This window comes from Cuculus canorus, chromosome 1 (assembly GCF_017976375.1).
Source record: "Cuculus canorus isolate bCucCan1 chromosome 1, bCucCan1.pri, whole genome shotgun sequence".
NCBI classification, from domain to species: domain Eukaryota; kingdom Metazoa; phylum Chordata; class Aves; order Cuculiformes; family Cuculidae; genus Cuculus; species Cuculus canorus.
The window spans coordinates 138195400-138208948 of record NC_071401.1 but is presented as its reverse complement, the minus strand read 5'-3'; the positions used below and the strand labels follow the sequence as shown (position 1 = coordinate 138208948).

At 34.7% G+C, this 13549-nt stretch overlaps 1 protein-coding gene across 1 annotated transcript; it reads left to right on the top strand.

The window, feature by feature from the left end:
* Positions 1-4440: 4440 nt before the first annotated feature.
* Positions 4441-8028, top strand: IAPP (islet amyloid polypeptide). Its single transcript, XM_009568119.2, has 4 exons — positions 4441-4538; positions 4946-5042; positions 5189-5323; positions 7842-8028. The coding sequence occupies exons 2-4, from the start codon at positions 4963-4965 to the stop codon at positions 8026-8028; spliced, it is 402 nt and encodes a 133-aa protein (XP_009566414.2). The 5' UTR covers positions 4441-4538; positions 4946-4962.
* Positions 8029-13549: the final 5521 nt, after the last annotated feature.

The following is a 13549-nucleotide window of genomic DNA, read 5'->3' as shown; positions in this document are numbered from 1 at the left end:
GTCAGTTTTGGGATCAACAAGAAGAGCTCTTCAAGACTCCCTCAGTGCTGAAGTCGCCCACACCATATAGGAGTAACAATTAAAGTTGTGCTAGTGAAAGAATATTTGATAAAACAATATCTGAACAAAACAGATACATATAGCTTAAGCGCTAACAGCAACAAAGTACAACTCCACACGCTGGAAAATACAGACATTGTAGTACTCATCAACATAGTACCAAGCAAAAAATACCAGGAAGAGAGTATTATAGCAAAAACCTTCAGACTTTGGCATACAAATGTAAAAAAATCAGGGAATAAATTTAGGAAACAGTCCAGGTTCCTAATCATAGGTGTTCACTGTAATTTTAGACTCCCTGTGATGTTCCATCTAGTCTGCAGTTGCTGCTACAGTGTCCTAGTAGCTAGGCTCATGAATATCGGTCCTGGGTACCTTAGGACATCTAAAATTATAGCAGAAAACTATGTTTAGACACCTGATTTACTCCTTTAATTTCAGATTTGGCCATTTGAACATAAGGCCCATAGACTTTTTCAGAGGTGCTGACACTATTGAAGAAACCTATTTTTAATAACTTTTTGTTTCAAAGCTTGATTTAAATTTATTTAAAAGGAATCAAGAGCTAATAAAATTGTTATAAAAATGCAACGATTTTGTCAGATCTCATGAGACACTGTAGTCAATTTACCTAACAGCTACAAGCAGTGACACATGCACCATTCTGTTTCATTACCAGTAATATTTACACAAACGCATATTAATGCTGCTGTTGTTATGATCTCTGGTATATTAAAAAAAAATGAAATAAACTCATTTCAGGCTACTGCCTGAAGCTTTTCCTTTTCTGTTTTGATACAACAAGAAAAATGAACCATGAGTTAGTCACACACTTACAGTTCCTGGTAACTGAGCAACAGTGTAATTTACTGGAGACATCTACCTTACACAGCAGAATAGCACCTGTTAAAATGCATTCAAAAAGTAACGTGACTTTTTGTCATTCTCACAAATGGGAAACAGATATCCATTACCAAGAGTCTTAATGTGTGTCATTAATGTCATTAAGCAAATGTGAAAATCAGAAAGTGAAAAGCAGCCATTAAAAGTGGGTCCAGCAGGTGTCAAGAATAACAAAAGAAAAAGGTAAATATGGAACTAGATGATCTTTCAGGTCCCTTCCAATCCAAACTATTCTATGATTCTATGGGAAAGAGAGGGAGACAACCTTAAATGTGAGGATCTGAGCACATAAAAGAGTTAAGGCACCCCTGATGGAATTCACTTCACATGCATTTCGACACCTGCCATGTAAATATTTGTATCTAAATGAATTACTCAAGACTGTTTTTATAGTCGAAAGGGGGAAACAGGCACAAATCCAAATCATCTGAGCTATTTTAGACTTCTATATTTTATATAGACTAGAATGGTCTCTGTATTCATCTCACATTAAGTCAGATACATCTCACTTCCCAATACATAACAGCAGCAGGCGCTTGAGATGAGACTGGTTCCCTGTTCCTCTGCTGCCAGTACATCCAGTACAGACCAAGTTCATCATCTTGCAAGTCAAGACATTTACACAGGTAGTTTCCAGAAGGAACTGGTGTATTTGCATATGATATCTCCTGGGTTCTTTGTAAACCTCAGCTCTGGTGTCCCCTAACCCTCATATAGGCACGATACTTCAGACAAATCTTTTCATACAGACTTAAAAATCAGTAGAAAGATGTAAAATTGCCATGTAACTGCTCAGGATAGAATCAGTCATGGGATTCTTCACTGAGAAGACTTGATTTCTTCCTCAGACTGATAAACTTGTTATGCACAACAACTAAGGGAATTTTTCTAAGACCAAGGTCAAGGAACTTCGTCAGTGATAAAAAATGTTTCTAACCACTTCATTGAATAGTCTTAACTGCACGGTGCTTAATGCCGGGTTATTGAAACTTGAATTATGAATATTTCTGCCATCAGAATCTTCCACTCTTGTTTGTGTCAGAAAGCACTACTTCTGCTTAAGAGAACTTGTAACAGAAGCCACAACACCTTAATTTTGTTGGCATTACATCTGAATAATAAATCGATAGACATTTTGCTGGCTCTACCAAAATCGATAGTCTATTTTGCAGACTAACTAATGCTATGTTGCTCAGGAGGCAGGACATCATGAAACCAGTTTCATATCTACAATGCACTCGGGAATCAGCCTTTCTCTTCTTCCCTCAAAGCATTAGAGGCTCCCAATGCTGTTTGAAAGCAGCTAGATTTCAGACCAACATTTCTTTGAAAAGCCTCTTTCACTTTTCTTATGCCAACCTATAGCTTGATGCAAGCTTGATGTAACAACCATTCACTTAGATGTCTCAAAATTTAATTGATTCTGAATGTCCAGCCCAGTCTTCTAACATCTCAGATACAGGCTGCGTATGATCTGTCCATGGCTTTTCAGGAGCTGAAACAACATGAGCTTGCCTTTTCACAAGAGCTGCGCACACACATCTCTACTAAGTGTCAACGTGATCTATATCTCTTCCTATCCTGGAAGAAGTGCACCAAGACATTCAAGTTCAATATCCAAGCTGTGAATATTAGCTGGTGTCAATCACCATCCATATTATTTGCATAATTGTTTTTTTAGCACAATTATATCTTTGTAAAATGATCTAATCATGCCTTCATTTCAGGAGACCAAAATTGCTAAAGGGAAAATAACATCTGAATGGTTTTTTCATTATAGTTAAACACTACAATGAAAATAACAAGAGACTTTTTGAAGAGATGAACTTGTTACAGATGTTGCACAGAGCATATTGTTGTGGTAAACATAAATAACATTATACTTACTTGTCTTACACCAGGACTATCCATCCACGGCAGGATAACCAGAACTTGGGAGAAAAAAGTATATAATCATATCATTAAATACAGAGAGCAAAAGAAGTACAATCCCAATTAAAAAGAAACAAAACCCCACAAAAACAGCACCAAAAAAAAAAACAAAAAACCCCACAAACGCCCAAAATTCAACAAAAAAATAAAAATGACAAAATAAAGGACCAAATCAAACAAACAAACAAAACAACAGAAAAAACTCAGACACTTTGTCATTTGCTAGAATCCTACTTGCAGACTAACTGTTGTATCAGATGAGGAGGCTGCTATCCCAGCTAAATATTCCTTCTGTATTCAACTTTAATAACACAGATGTCTGAAGAGAGCCAGCACTGGAATTTTATCTGTTTAAGTGAAAATCTGGTGTTATAGACTAAACTGGCAAAGAAGGAGACTTTCAATTAAGGCAATGTACTTCAATGTGTTTCGATGTACTACTTATTGAAGTAGTTACAAATCAATTAATGTTCTGTGGGAATGTGGAAGATGAATACAACTGATAACTTCTTATCACAGAAAACTTTGCCTAAGCTTTTGTGTCAGCATGTTAACTTCCATAAATAATTGAAAGACCTGTTTTCCAAAGGCATTTGGGTAACTAAAGGCAACTAACGAGACAGGAAAAAAAAAAAAACCAACTAATTTGCCTAATTCCCACCGAAATCAGAAAAAAAATGTTTCTAATCTGTATCCTTGGAAATCTGCAGTCAGGTAATTTAATAACACTGGATTTAATCATTTAAAAGCTGTACATTTTTCCCTGAACCCTACTCTGTGCACACTAGAGAAATAAATGTGCACAGACAGCCTTTATTTTGGCATTTCTTAGCTTGTTAAGAATATCCTTTGCCTTCTTAAGAATATTAGTTGATACAATTTTCATACATGGCATAGAGATTCTACCAGTGTTAGTAAAACATAAGATTTTACATTAACAGTCATAGAATTTTCATTCTTATTTATACTTCACTGAAAAATGTATATTATTTCTACCTTGTTATCTTGATTGATCACCCTAGCAATTTAAATTATTTACACTCTCTTCTTATTCCTCCTACAGCTTTTATCCCTTCAAACATTTTTTCTGTTTTGATTATTATTTAGTTCTACAACAAACTTCAACACCTCTAACTATTCTATCTTGTCTAAAGTACCTGTTTTTTTATATTTCAGTTACTGGTGATCTGGCATTTCCTTTACTCTGGATTTCTTTATAACTTTTGTTACCTTATTTAGCCTTTGAATACACCCACAGGGAATATTACCTCAGCGTCTTATCAGAACTGTAAAATTAAGGTTACAGTCTGATGTGCAATATGCTATTACAGCATCTTCACGAGGGCATCCTGCATATACCAGGTTAATATTTACTGATGTGCTAATGTAATAATGACTTATCTGCCTCTGTCTCTCTCTGGGATACTTTCTATCTATAGGGATGGGGATTAATGACAGTCTTTCTGTGCTGCCTGATGTCAGAGCTGAGAAAGGTGTGAAGGATATATAAGAGCTGTATTACTTGTCAGCAAGGAAGGGGGGAAAGGGATACTCCAGAGCTAGATGCAAGCGTGGAATTGTTACATGCATCCTTCTTGCTGACACAGGCGCGCTTCTTCTGTTAGCTCCCTGACCAATAAAAGGTAAACAATTTCCTTTTTTTTTTTACTTAAGATGCAGTGCAACAGATGTGCTTTCAGGAAAGCACAATGTTTCTCATTATTAATCAACAGAATTTTTCAGGAAAAAGATAAGATAACTTCAAGGTAAATTGCGTCTGGAACCAGAATTTGACATTGGGACATGTCAGGAAATGTAAACTAGAGATAAGGAAAAGGATTGAAACTACTAGATGGAAAATGAACATTTGCAGTTGAGAGCTATCTGTCTGAAACTGCATTGTGTCACTAACTTAGGGGGATCATTTTTTTCACTCTCACCAGTGAAAAAGACTAGCTACTATTGATTTAGGACAGATTGGGAATCAGTAATAGGATATTCTGAAGAGTATTTGGATTTGCTTTAAGTTTTGAATCATTATTCTTTTCAGAATATTTGGAAGCAAAGATGTGCAACCTAAAGCTGTCAGTTTTCTTCATTGCACTTTCTGTCACTCTGAGCTGTTTGAAAGCTACACCTATTGAGAAGTGAGTAATAAATAATCATATTTATCTCTTTTTAGGGGAAAAAGTGTTCAGATTATTTCATGAATTAGTTTTGCTTTCATATCTCAAATAGTATGAGCAAAAATAGAGCAATTCAATTTCACAGGGTATTTAATTGTTGTTTAAAGATTATTGTCTAAGGCTGATGATCTCCCTGATGGTGCTTCCAAGAGACAAGGGTGGATATTGCCAGTAATGCCACAGAATACACTCTCAGGATTTGGTGAGGAAATATCAGAACAACCAGCAGCAAAGACAAAAAGGTATTGATTTTTTTTCTGGCTGCATGACTTAGGATTAAATTATGAAGTAAACTTTGTGTTGGTGATTTTCTGTTACTTGGGATTCTTTGACTCTGTAGTTAATTCTCAATAAAAGCTTAAAATACTCTTCTTGCAAACAGAGCTATTCTGTAAGCATAAAGATCAAAGGTAGAAAGTTAAATATAGAGACAAAACTTGCAGATTGTTTAACCACTTTACAATTACAATGATTTCATAATTGAAAAAGGCTACAAATACTGCGTTACCTTGAAAAGAAAGGTGGGGTTTTTTTGAAAGGTCTTTTTTATGTAAGTTTGTCTCATTTCCAAGCCTGAAGGGAAGACAAAAATGCATACTCTTCTTAATAACACTAATATTTTGCCAGAACAGAATTATTTTATAACAAAGTATTTCCTGTAAGTAAGTAATATTTCATTACAGAGTTAAATATCAATTTAATCAAGGGAAGAAGGAAAAGAAGCAACTGGCTATAATAGAATTTAACTAGTGTGAAAAGCATTCATGTTTAGAAATCCATAAATCCAATTTTAAGTACTTTTTTAATGAATAAAACAGCACTTCATAAAAATATTTGCAATTTGTAGTAAAAGATTAAAAGCACTGAAATATTGGAACAGTTCAGGCTTTTGAGTGAATTTCTTTCAATGATGATTATGTTATGGATAGATTCAGTAAATACATGTGTCTGTATAGTTGCCTTTCTCTCCGAATTTATTTAAAAAAAGTAGTTATATGAAAATCTGGCCATCTTCCAAAATATTTTGGAGACTAAGCACCCACATTTTTACAGCTATTACTTTTCTAAAAAAAAAAAAAAAAAAACCTATAATTGTAATACGTAAGTACAGGGCATCAACTTTATTAGTATGGAATGCCCTATCTCCTTTTCTGGGGCCTTGGTTTATAATTTCTTACTGGGTGAACTCTCTCATTGAATCACATATTCAATTAGAAGCTACAGATCAGAGAGATAACAAGTATAGTGGGCTCAATCAGGCTAGACATCAGCTAGAAGTCTAGCAGCCTCCTGAAAGGACTGGAGTTTTAAATTTGGAGTGTCTGCGCTTGATTTTGTATGTTTAACAAAAAAGAGAATTCTGCCTCCACAAACAAATCATAATTTCCACGAGAACCAGTTGCTGTCTGAACCTTATATGTTAAGGACTTGATTAAATCCTTTTTAAATCAATAGGAATACCTACAGAAACCTAAGAGGAGCTATATCAAGACCTATCTAGCCATTTTCTTTAAATACAAGTACATATTTAAAATATTGGTTGCTTAGAAATTGCTGCCAATTTGCCGATGAAGAACCAGTATAGTACAGACATTTCTCTGAGAGTTGCTATTCCATTTAGATTCTTAGATTAATGTAAATAACTCCAAAACAGCAGACAACATTTTAGATAACAGATTTAGTCTGTTTCTATATGTTTTTATAGAAAAATGTAATCAATATTAATTGCTCAGACTTTGAAACTGGGAAATTGTCACTCTTCACAGTAAATTTTTGTTGCAAACAGTTGTCTGCCTCATGCCACATACATGAAGTAACCCAACAAAACTAGCTGTACCTCAATAAGCAGTCTCAGCAAGCATTTCCGTCTGATAGAACAACACAGTGGTCTAAGAAACTTGTTTGAGAACCCAAGCTCTCTCAAGCTAAGTGCTGTAATGTGATTTAAAAAAAAATAAATAATTCTACAGAAGTTCTATACAGAGTTGTGTAAATGATCTATTGCTTCAGGCCATAAAATTTTCTCTTTAGATATGTATTCTTCCATTGACAGTCTTTAAAATCTCATCCAGCAAATTATTACCTCCTACCACAACTACACTTTCAGGTTGCTGGCATTTCAACAAAGGTGTAGCTGCTTTTCAGTAGTGAAGAAATCTCTGTTTAGACAGAGTGATACTGAAGTCAGAAGCTAAGTTGGCATTGCCTGCCATCTCTCATGATATGTGGCACTGCTCGGAGAAAGACTATCTGAGCTCGATCCACTTGACGTGGACTGGAAGATTACTGTTCACTTCAGTGAGAGCAGCATATGATTCTGTGGGAACAAGAGAACGAAATAAATGTTAGCAATTGTCATTATGTTAGTGATCCTCATGATATCAGTAAGAGCTCTAAATAGATAGAGAAGTTCAGCTTAAAGCTAAACATTTAGTCATTGTTTTCACTTACTGTCGTAACTATACTATCATTATAGGTTTTCTAGATGTCATAAACTGCTATGCAGAATATCAATAAAAATGACATATGACTGTTGAGGTCTTTGCATTTAAATAACGCCTATCATTAAAACCGATAATAGCATACAGCACAAGATTTCTTTTCAGGCACAAAGTAGGTGGTAGGAAGATTGTAATGTTCCTGTATTTGTGCACATATTAAAAGAACTCCCACATTAGCACAGCTCAAATGCCTATTAGAAGTGGCATACTTGATTGCACATCATTTGACTTAATCTTGGCTCTTTTTGTTTTACCTTAGAAGTCATCAGCTGGAGAAACGGAAATGCAACACTGCTACGTGTGTGACACAACGCTTGGCTGACTTTTTGGTTCGTTCCAGCAACAGCATTGGAGCAATTTATCCACCCACAAATGTAGGGTCCAATACATATGGAAAGAGGGACACAGCTGGGCTTTTAAGCAGAGAACCCCAAAACAATGCATAGCTTTAGGGTGTTAAAATGACTACTGATACAGTTGTCATTAGGAGCTCAGTTTTTAATGTATCAGTAATCCCTTCGTCACTTATTACTTGTACAGTCTTAACAGTGCCTTGTTTTCTGTGTGCGTGTGTGTGTGGGTATGTGATTTATGGTCATCATTTCACTATGCATGTACAATGACATGCATAGCTATTGTTTCAACTCCATTAAGAACTCCAGCAATCTGCTTGTCAAATTCCTTTGTAAAAAATTCGATATATTTATCACAATAATAAATGGAAAAGTAATTGCAACGAGGTATTATTATTATTTTTACTACTATTACCATTAACCATTATTATTATTATTAAAAGGATGAAAAAGATAACCATGATGTGTATGTCTTTATAGTCAGTTTGGTAAGAAGAAGAAATTGCCTTAAGTAAGACTGCCAAAAATCAGAATTCTAACAGAAGTTGTGTACTAATGAAAGTAAAACCGAAAAATCTTCTGGTTTTAAAACAACTACAGCATCTTGGTTTGCACAATTTGAGGAACAACTAGATAAGACAATGCAGTTGCATTATGTGTATATTTATACCAATTAATTTACTGGTCTCCTTCCACCTTAACATGCATTAAGCAAGTAGAACTAGTCTTGCAGAACAGATTTCCTTGTGTACTGAGCATAGGATTTTAAGAACTTACAGTTCTTACTTCAGGATGGTAGCAGTAAAATGTAAGCATAATGAATCTATTTGCTTCTAAATATGAATGAAAGAAAATTGAGTGTAACAAGCTAGCAGAAAAACTCATCCTTAGGCATTCCTTTCCTTGAATTAGAGTAATAAAGAAAAGAGGCAAAGCAAATGAGCAGTTCAGGCATCAAAATTTAGCATAGAAAGAGAGTAAATTTGCCTGCTGGCATACTTACGTTGCTACCAAAATCCAAGAAAACCAGTTTAGAGATCAGTGGACCTTAATGAAAATTTGACAGTGTTACTTTCTCCTCTCTCAGACTGGTATCAGTGCAGGCTTAAGAAACGTGCTCATTCCTTTAAATTGTTAAGCAAATTTTCACAGAAGTGACATCTTATATGACAGCAATGGTTGTTTTGTCCATCATTTTCTCAGTGTTCACTATCATCTGAAAAACATGACTGTCCAATTATGAAAAACATTCTACAGAAGCTTAGTGCTGGAGAAGCAAATGTAATCTTAATAATTGCCCTTTGGTTAACTAAAGAACACCTCAAAAAATAAACATTTTTGCTAAATTTTATGTTAAATGACACATTCTTTTCATTTCACAAATAATACATACAAATAAAAATTTCTGCACTGTTTTGGCTGTGAAAGTGTTACTGATTACTCTCTCTGTTGAGTAAAGTTTCAGTCTTCATTCACATTGTAATGGATAATACTCTGAAAGTTACTGAGAAAACCAGCCAGATCGTATTAAAATTATCTAATATTTCTGCCAGTATTAAATGCTTTCCATTCAAATTACATTAAAGATATATTATAGGCCCATTGTTGGCTTAATTTGTTTTTCAGCTAAATATTTACTTTTTAGAAAAGAAATGAGAAAATGACAGGATGGCTCTGAAGTGTCACTGTGGTGTTGTTTGTACAGAGAAGTAACAAGGTGGAGTCAATACCTCAGACAGGGACCATCTCACCTACCTTTAGCTGCTTTTTGTCTAACCAGTTGTCAGTGCTCTCCTGCTGTTTGCTGGAGAAAGACAGCTACTTCAAATTCATCCCATCTTAGGCAACTATTTTAGGATGAAATTAATCACACTCTTGAAGTGCCTCTATTCCTTCATTGATGATACAGAGTATCTAGACAATTGGCTGAAAATGGGCACTTAACTTTGAGATACCTATAGTTAAGTGACATGAATCCCACCTGCAGTTGGTATGAACTGTTCAAATTAAAAAAAAAAAAAAAAAGCTTAGTAATAAAAGAAAAAAATTAACATCAGGATCCTAAAATCAGAATGTTCAACTGTCATACGCTGAACTACACTAGTTAATTCATCAGTTGGAGCACCTTGCTGACACTGAGATTTGTTAACTCATATATACACTTGAGAATACACCTCTGCTACTCTCCTCCTGCTGTGTAGTCACCACTGACTGCACTTAGACCTCTTAAAGAAGGATCTAGTCACAAGCCTGCATATAACCCCAATCCTGAGAGAATGGGTGAGGAAAAGTGTGTTTAAAAAGAAAAAAAAAAAAAGCATTTAAATATGAATCCATCACAACCTCAAGTATCAAAACTTCCGACACTTCAGATTACGAAGGCAACGAGGTGAAGCCTAGCTACATAACAAAAATTAAGTGCTCCTAATCACTTAAAAAAAATCTCAATATGCTGTTATCTGCATATTTAGGGTTGTAAACATTTTTTAAGAATCAAGTCTTACACAGCTTTGGTTCTTTTTCAATTCACCTGGATGCCCTACATCTTTCAGAGAACATGCAAGAAAACTAGAAATACAAAAGAGGAAAATCAAGAATGTAGACAATGTGATAAACATACATAAATACCCTTTAAAAATAAAAATACTAAATCTCTTCATTTTAGTTTCTTCTATTAAGGTATCTTTAAAAGAATATGAATAGGGACATAATATTGAAATTCATTAAATGAGAAGGGAAAAAATAAAAGTCATCTAGAAAAAGGATTTTTTGTTAAAAACAGATTAGATGAACATGAAGAATATTTTAAATGGAGTACTGGGCCCTAGGGTCTAACATTTCTGAGAAACTATGACAGCTTCATAAAAGGCAGAATTTATAGTTTTTCATGATGAATAAAGTAAAGGTTAGAAATATATTTTACTTTTAAAATCTTGGGCTAAAACTAAGAAAGCACACAACATTCATAGATATAAAAGGCACATATCTTGAAGAGTACATTTTGAATGAATAGTTTTAAATTCTATTAAGAAAATATAAATATTTTTCAAGTAAATAAGGTTCTTGGTGAGAGCTTTAAACACTAGGTTGGGAAAGCTTCCATTCACTTTCAAAAGGATAATGTTATTAGCAAGTCTGGATTTTACTGAATGGCTTTCTAAAACTATTTGGAAGTTAACAGGTTGATACTATGAATAAAATCCATTTCCTGTAATGCACTATTGAATATCTTCAGGAGCTGCCATCTTCACTTTCTAGAATTATGTTGGGTTTGAGTCAATTAGCTCACTCACAAATACATTTTGACAGTTATGGTAGACTCTTTTTGTTCAGAGTTACAAGGTTAAGTAATTTTGCTGTCTACCTTCATTATCATATAGAAAACGGACTGCTCTACATTGCTTTTGCAATGCAGCTAGCAAAAAAAATGTGTGGTTAGGTATGACACATCTCCTTGCTGCATACAGAATATAAAAATAATGGTTGAAGTAACATGAAATAGAATCTTCCTATGGGATGTGACAATTTCTGTTTCAGTCATCTTACGGTTATCTCTCTTTTTCCTCACTCAGAAAAAATCCTACACTGAAAAATTAAATACTTTTTTTGAAGCTGTGTAAGCTTCAATAACCAGACTCAAACCCAGACCTGAAACCTACCATTGAAGCTAACTTTCAATTTGGCAACAAAGCCCCCAAAGTCTCAATTCTCTACCCACCAGTTTTTCAGAAAACATTAGATAAATTGGTTTCCAGCTTCAGTTGCTATGAAAACTATATATCCTTAATTAGATCAAGTTAAGAGTTGTTTCTTGAAGACCAATATTCATATCAAAAAGTTAAAAAAATTCTCAAGCTAGAATCATACATGCCATCAAATTTGAAAATCATGACATCAGAAGCTTGCTAAAGAATAAGACAATGGTGATAAGACAATAGTTAAAACTGCTGTTCATTATGCAACAAATTTTCTGCTTGAGTGCTATAACATCTGAATAAAAAGAACATATTCATATGCATTTTAATTCTAACAATAGGGCTGATGTGAGTAACAATCATGACATAAAGTCACTTTTTCCAAGAAATTCTTTTATAAATACAAAATAGGTTTAATAATTCAAATTAAGAATCTTAGACCTTTCCCTACTTTAATAACATTTTTCCTCCACCACAAAATATTCTTTTTGATCAAGCATTAGAGACAGTGAGAGTGATACTGTTTCTATAGGCTATTTTACATGTCCCTAATATAAAAGATTACTGCATTGGTAATCTTTTCTACAGATCTGCTCTGGAAAAAAAATGGTGACAACAAGGGTAATAGAAATCACTGCAAGTGCATTTCTTTAGTTCCAGGTTTTGATTAGTGTATGTGGTTGGTTAGCTCTTTTGGTTTCTTTTTCCAAAGGAATTAACATATTGGGATGTATTAAAATAATTTGAGTTGTATTAAATAAATCATTACATGTGTGAATTGAAATAGTTAGAATCATTTTGGAATGAAATGCTACTCAATACTATTAAAATATTATTAAAATTAGAATCTGTTTATTATTTACACTGTCAAGAGAGACAGATCACTTTATTCAAACAGAATCAGTCCTTATACATTAAGCAGTCCCTTCAGAAGGGGTCAGAGTGGGACTTGCTTCCACTAAGGGAATTTTGTAAAAAATTAATCAGCCTGCAATTTTTACTACAGCACTGAAGACGCTGAGATACTTAACTCTCAGAATATGGGTCATTTTTAAACACCGTTCTTGGCTGAGCTCATTACTTGCATTGTGTGTGTAAGTAGCCATATAACAGAGGAATTTTTTTAAGGCTTTTTTTTTTTACATGGCAAAGGGAGAAATGGGTCATGAAAACTGGAGGAGGAGACAAAAAATGTCAAGTTTGCAAAATAATTCAGTCTTTTGTCCAGAATCAGTAAGCATTTTTTTATTTATAAATAGTGCTACTACACAGGAAGGAGAGGAAAAAAACAAGATCCTGGGACAGGATTTCTTAGAGAAAAATACAGATTTGAAGCAGACTGAGACAGTGAGAGATGTCCAAGTGAATTTTAGGAGGAAAGATTGCCTTGCTGCTGCAAGCACCACTTCAGATTTCAGGGTGACCACACAGTGGTATTAGAGAGATCAGAAGTTGCTACCTACACTGCAACAAAGATTTTCACACCAAGAGCAAGTCAGCAGGACCAGTACTTTCTGGTCCTTTTGTGGATGCAATGACTTGAAAGATGCTGTTGGAGTAAGTGGCCATTTTCTGTACTTGTTGAGAGCTGCTGACTTCTTAATCAATCTCAAATATAAGGCTGGGTCCCCCAGCGCCTGATGCTTCAGGCATCTGCACACAGCACTTAGCCCCAGTTTGTTTTTCAAACTGGCTTCAAACTGCAAATTTCCAAGAGGAGGCATCGATGCTGCTTGCGACTGCAGGAGGAGATGTTAGGTGTGCTCAACAGGGCTAGCTGAGCTTGTGGTCAGTGAAAACTGCACCACATGTCATCTGCACTTTTCCTAGCTTCTCCTTTGGTTTTCAGAGGCTACCCCTGTATATCCTTCCTTTTTTGAGGAAGGCTTATTGAGCAAAGGCTTTCTAAAAGCATTATT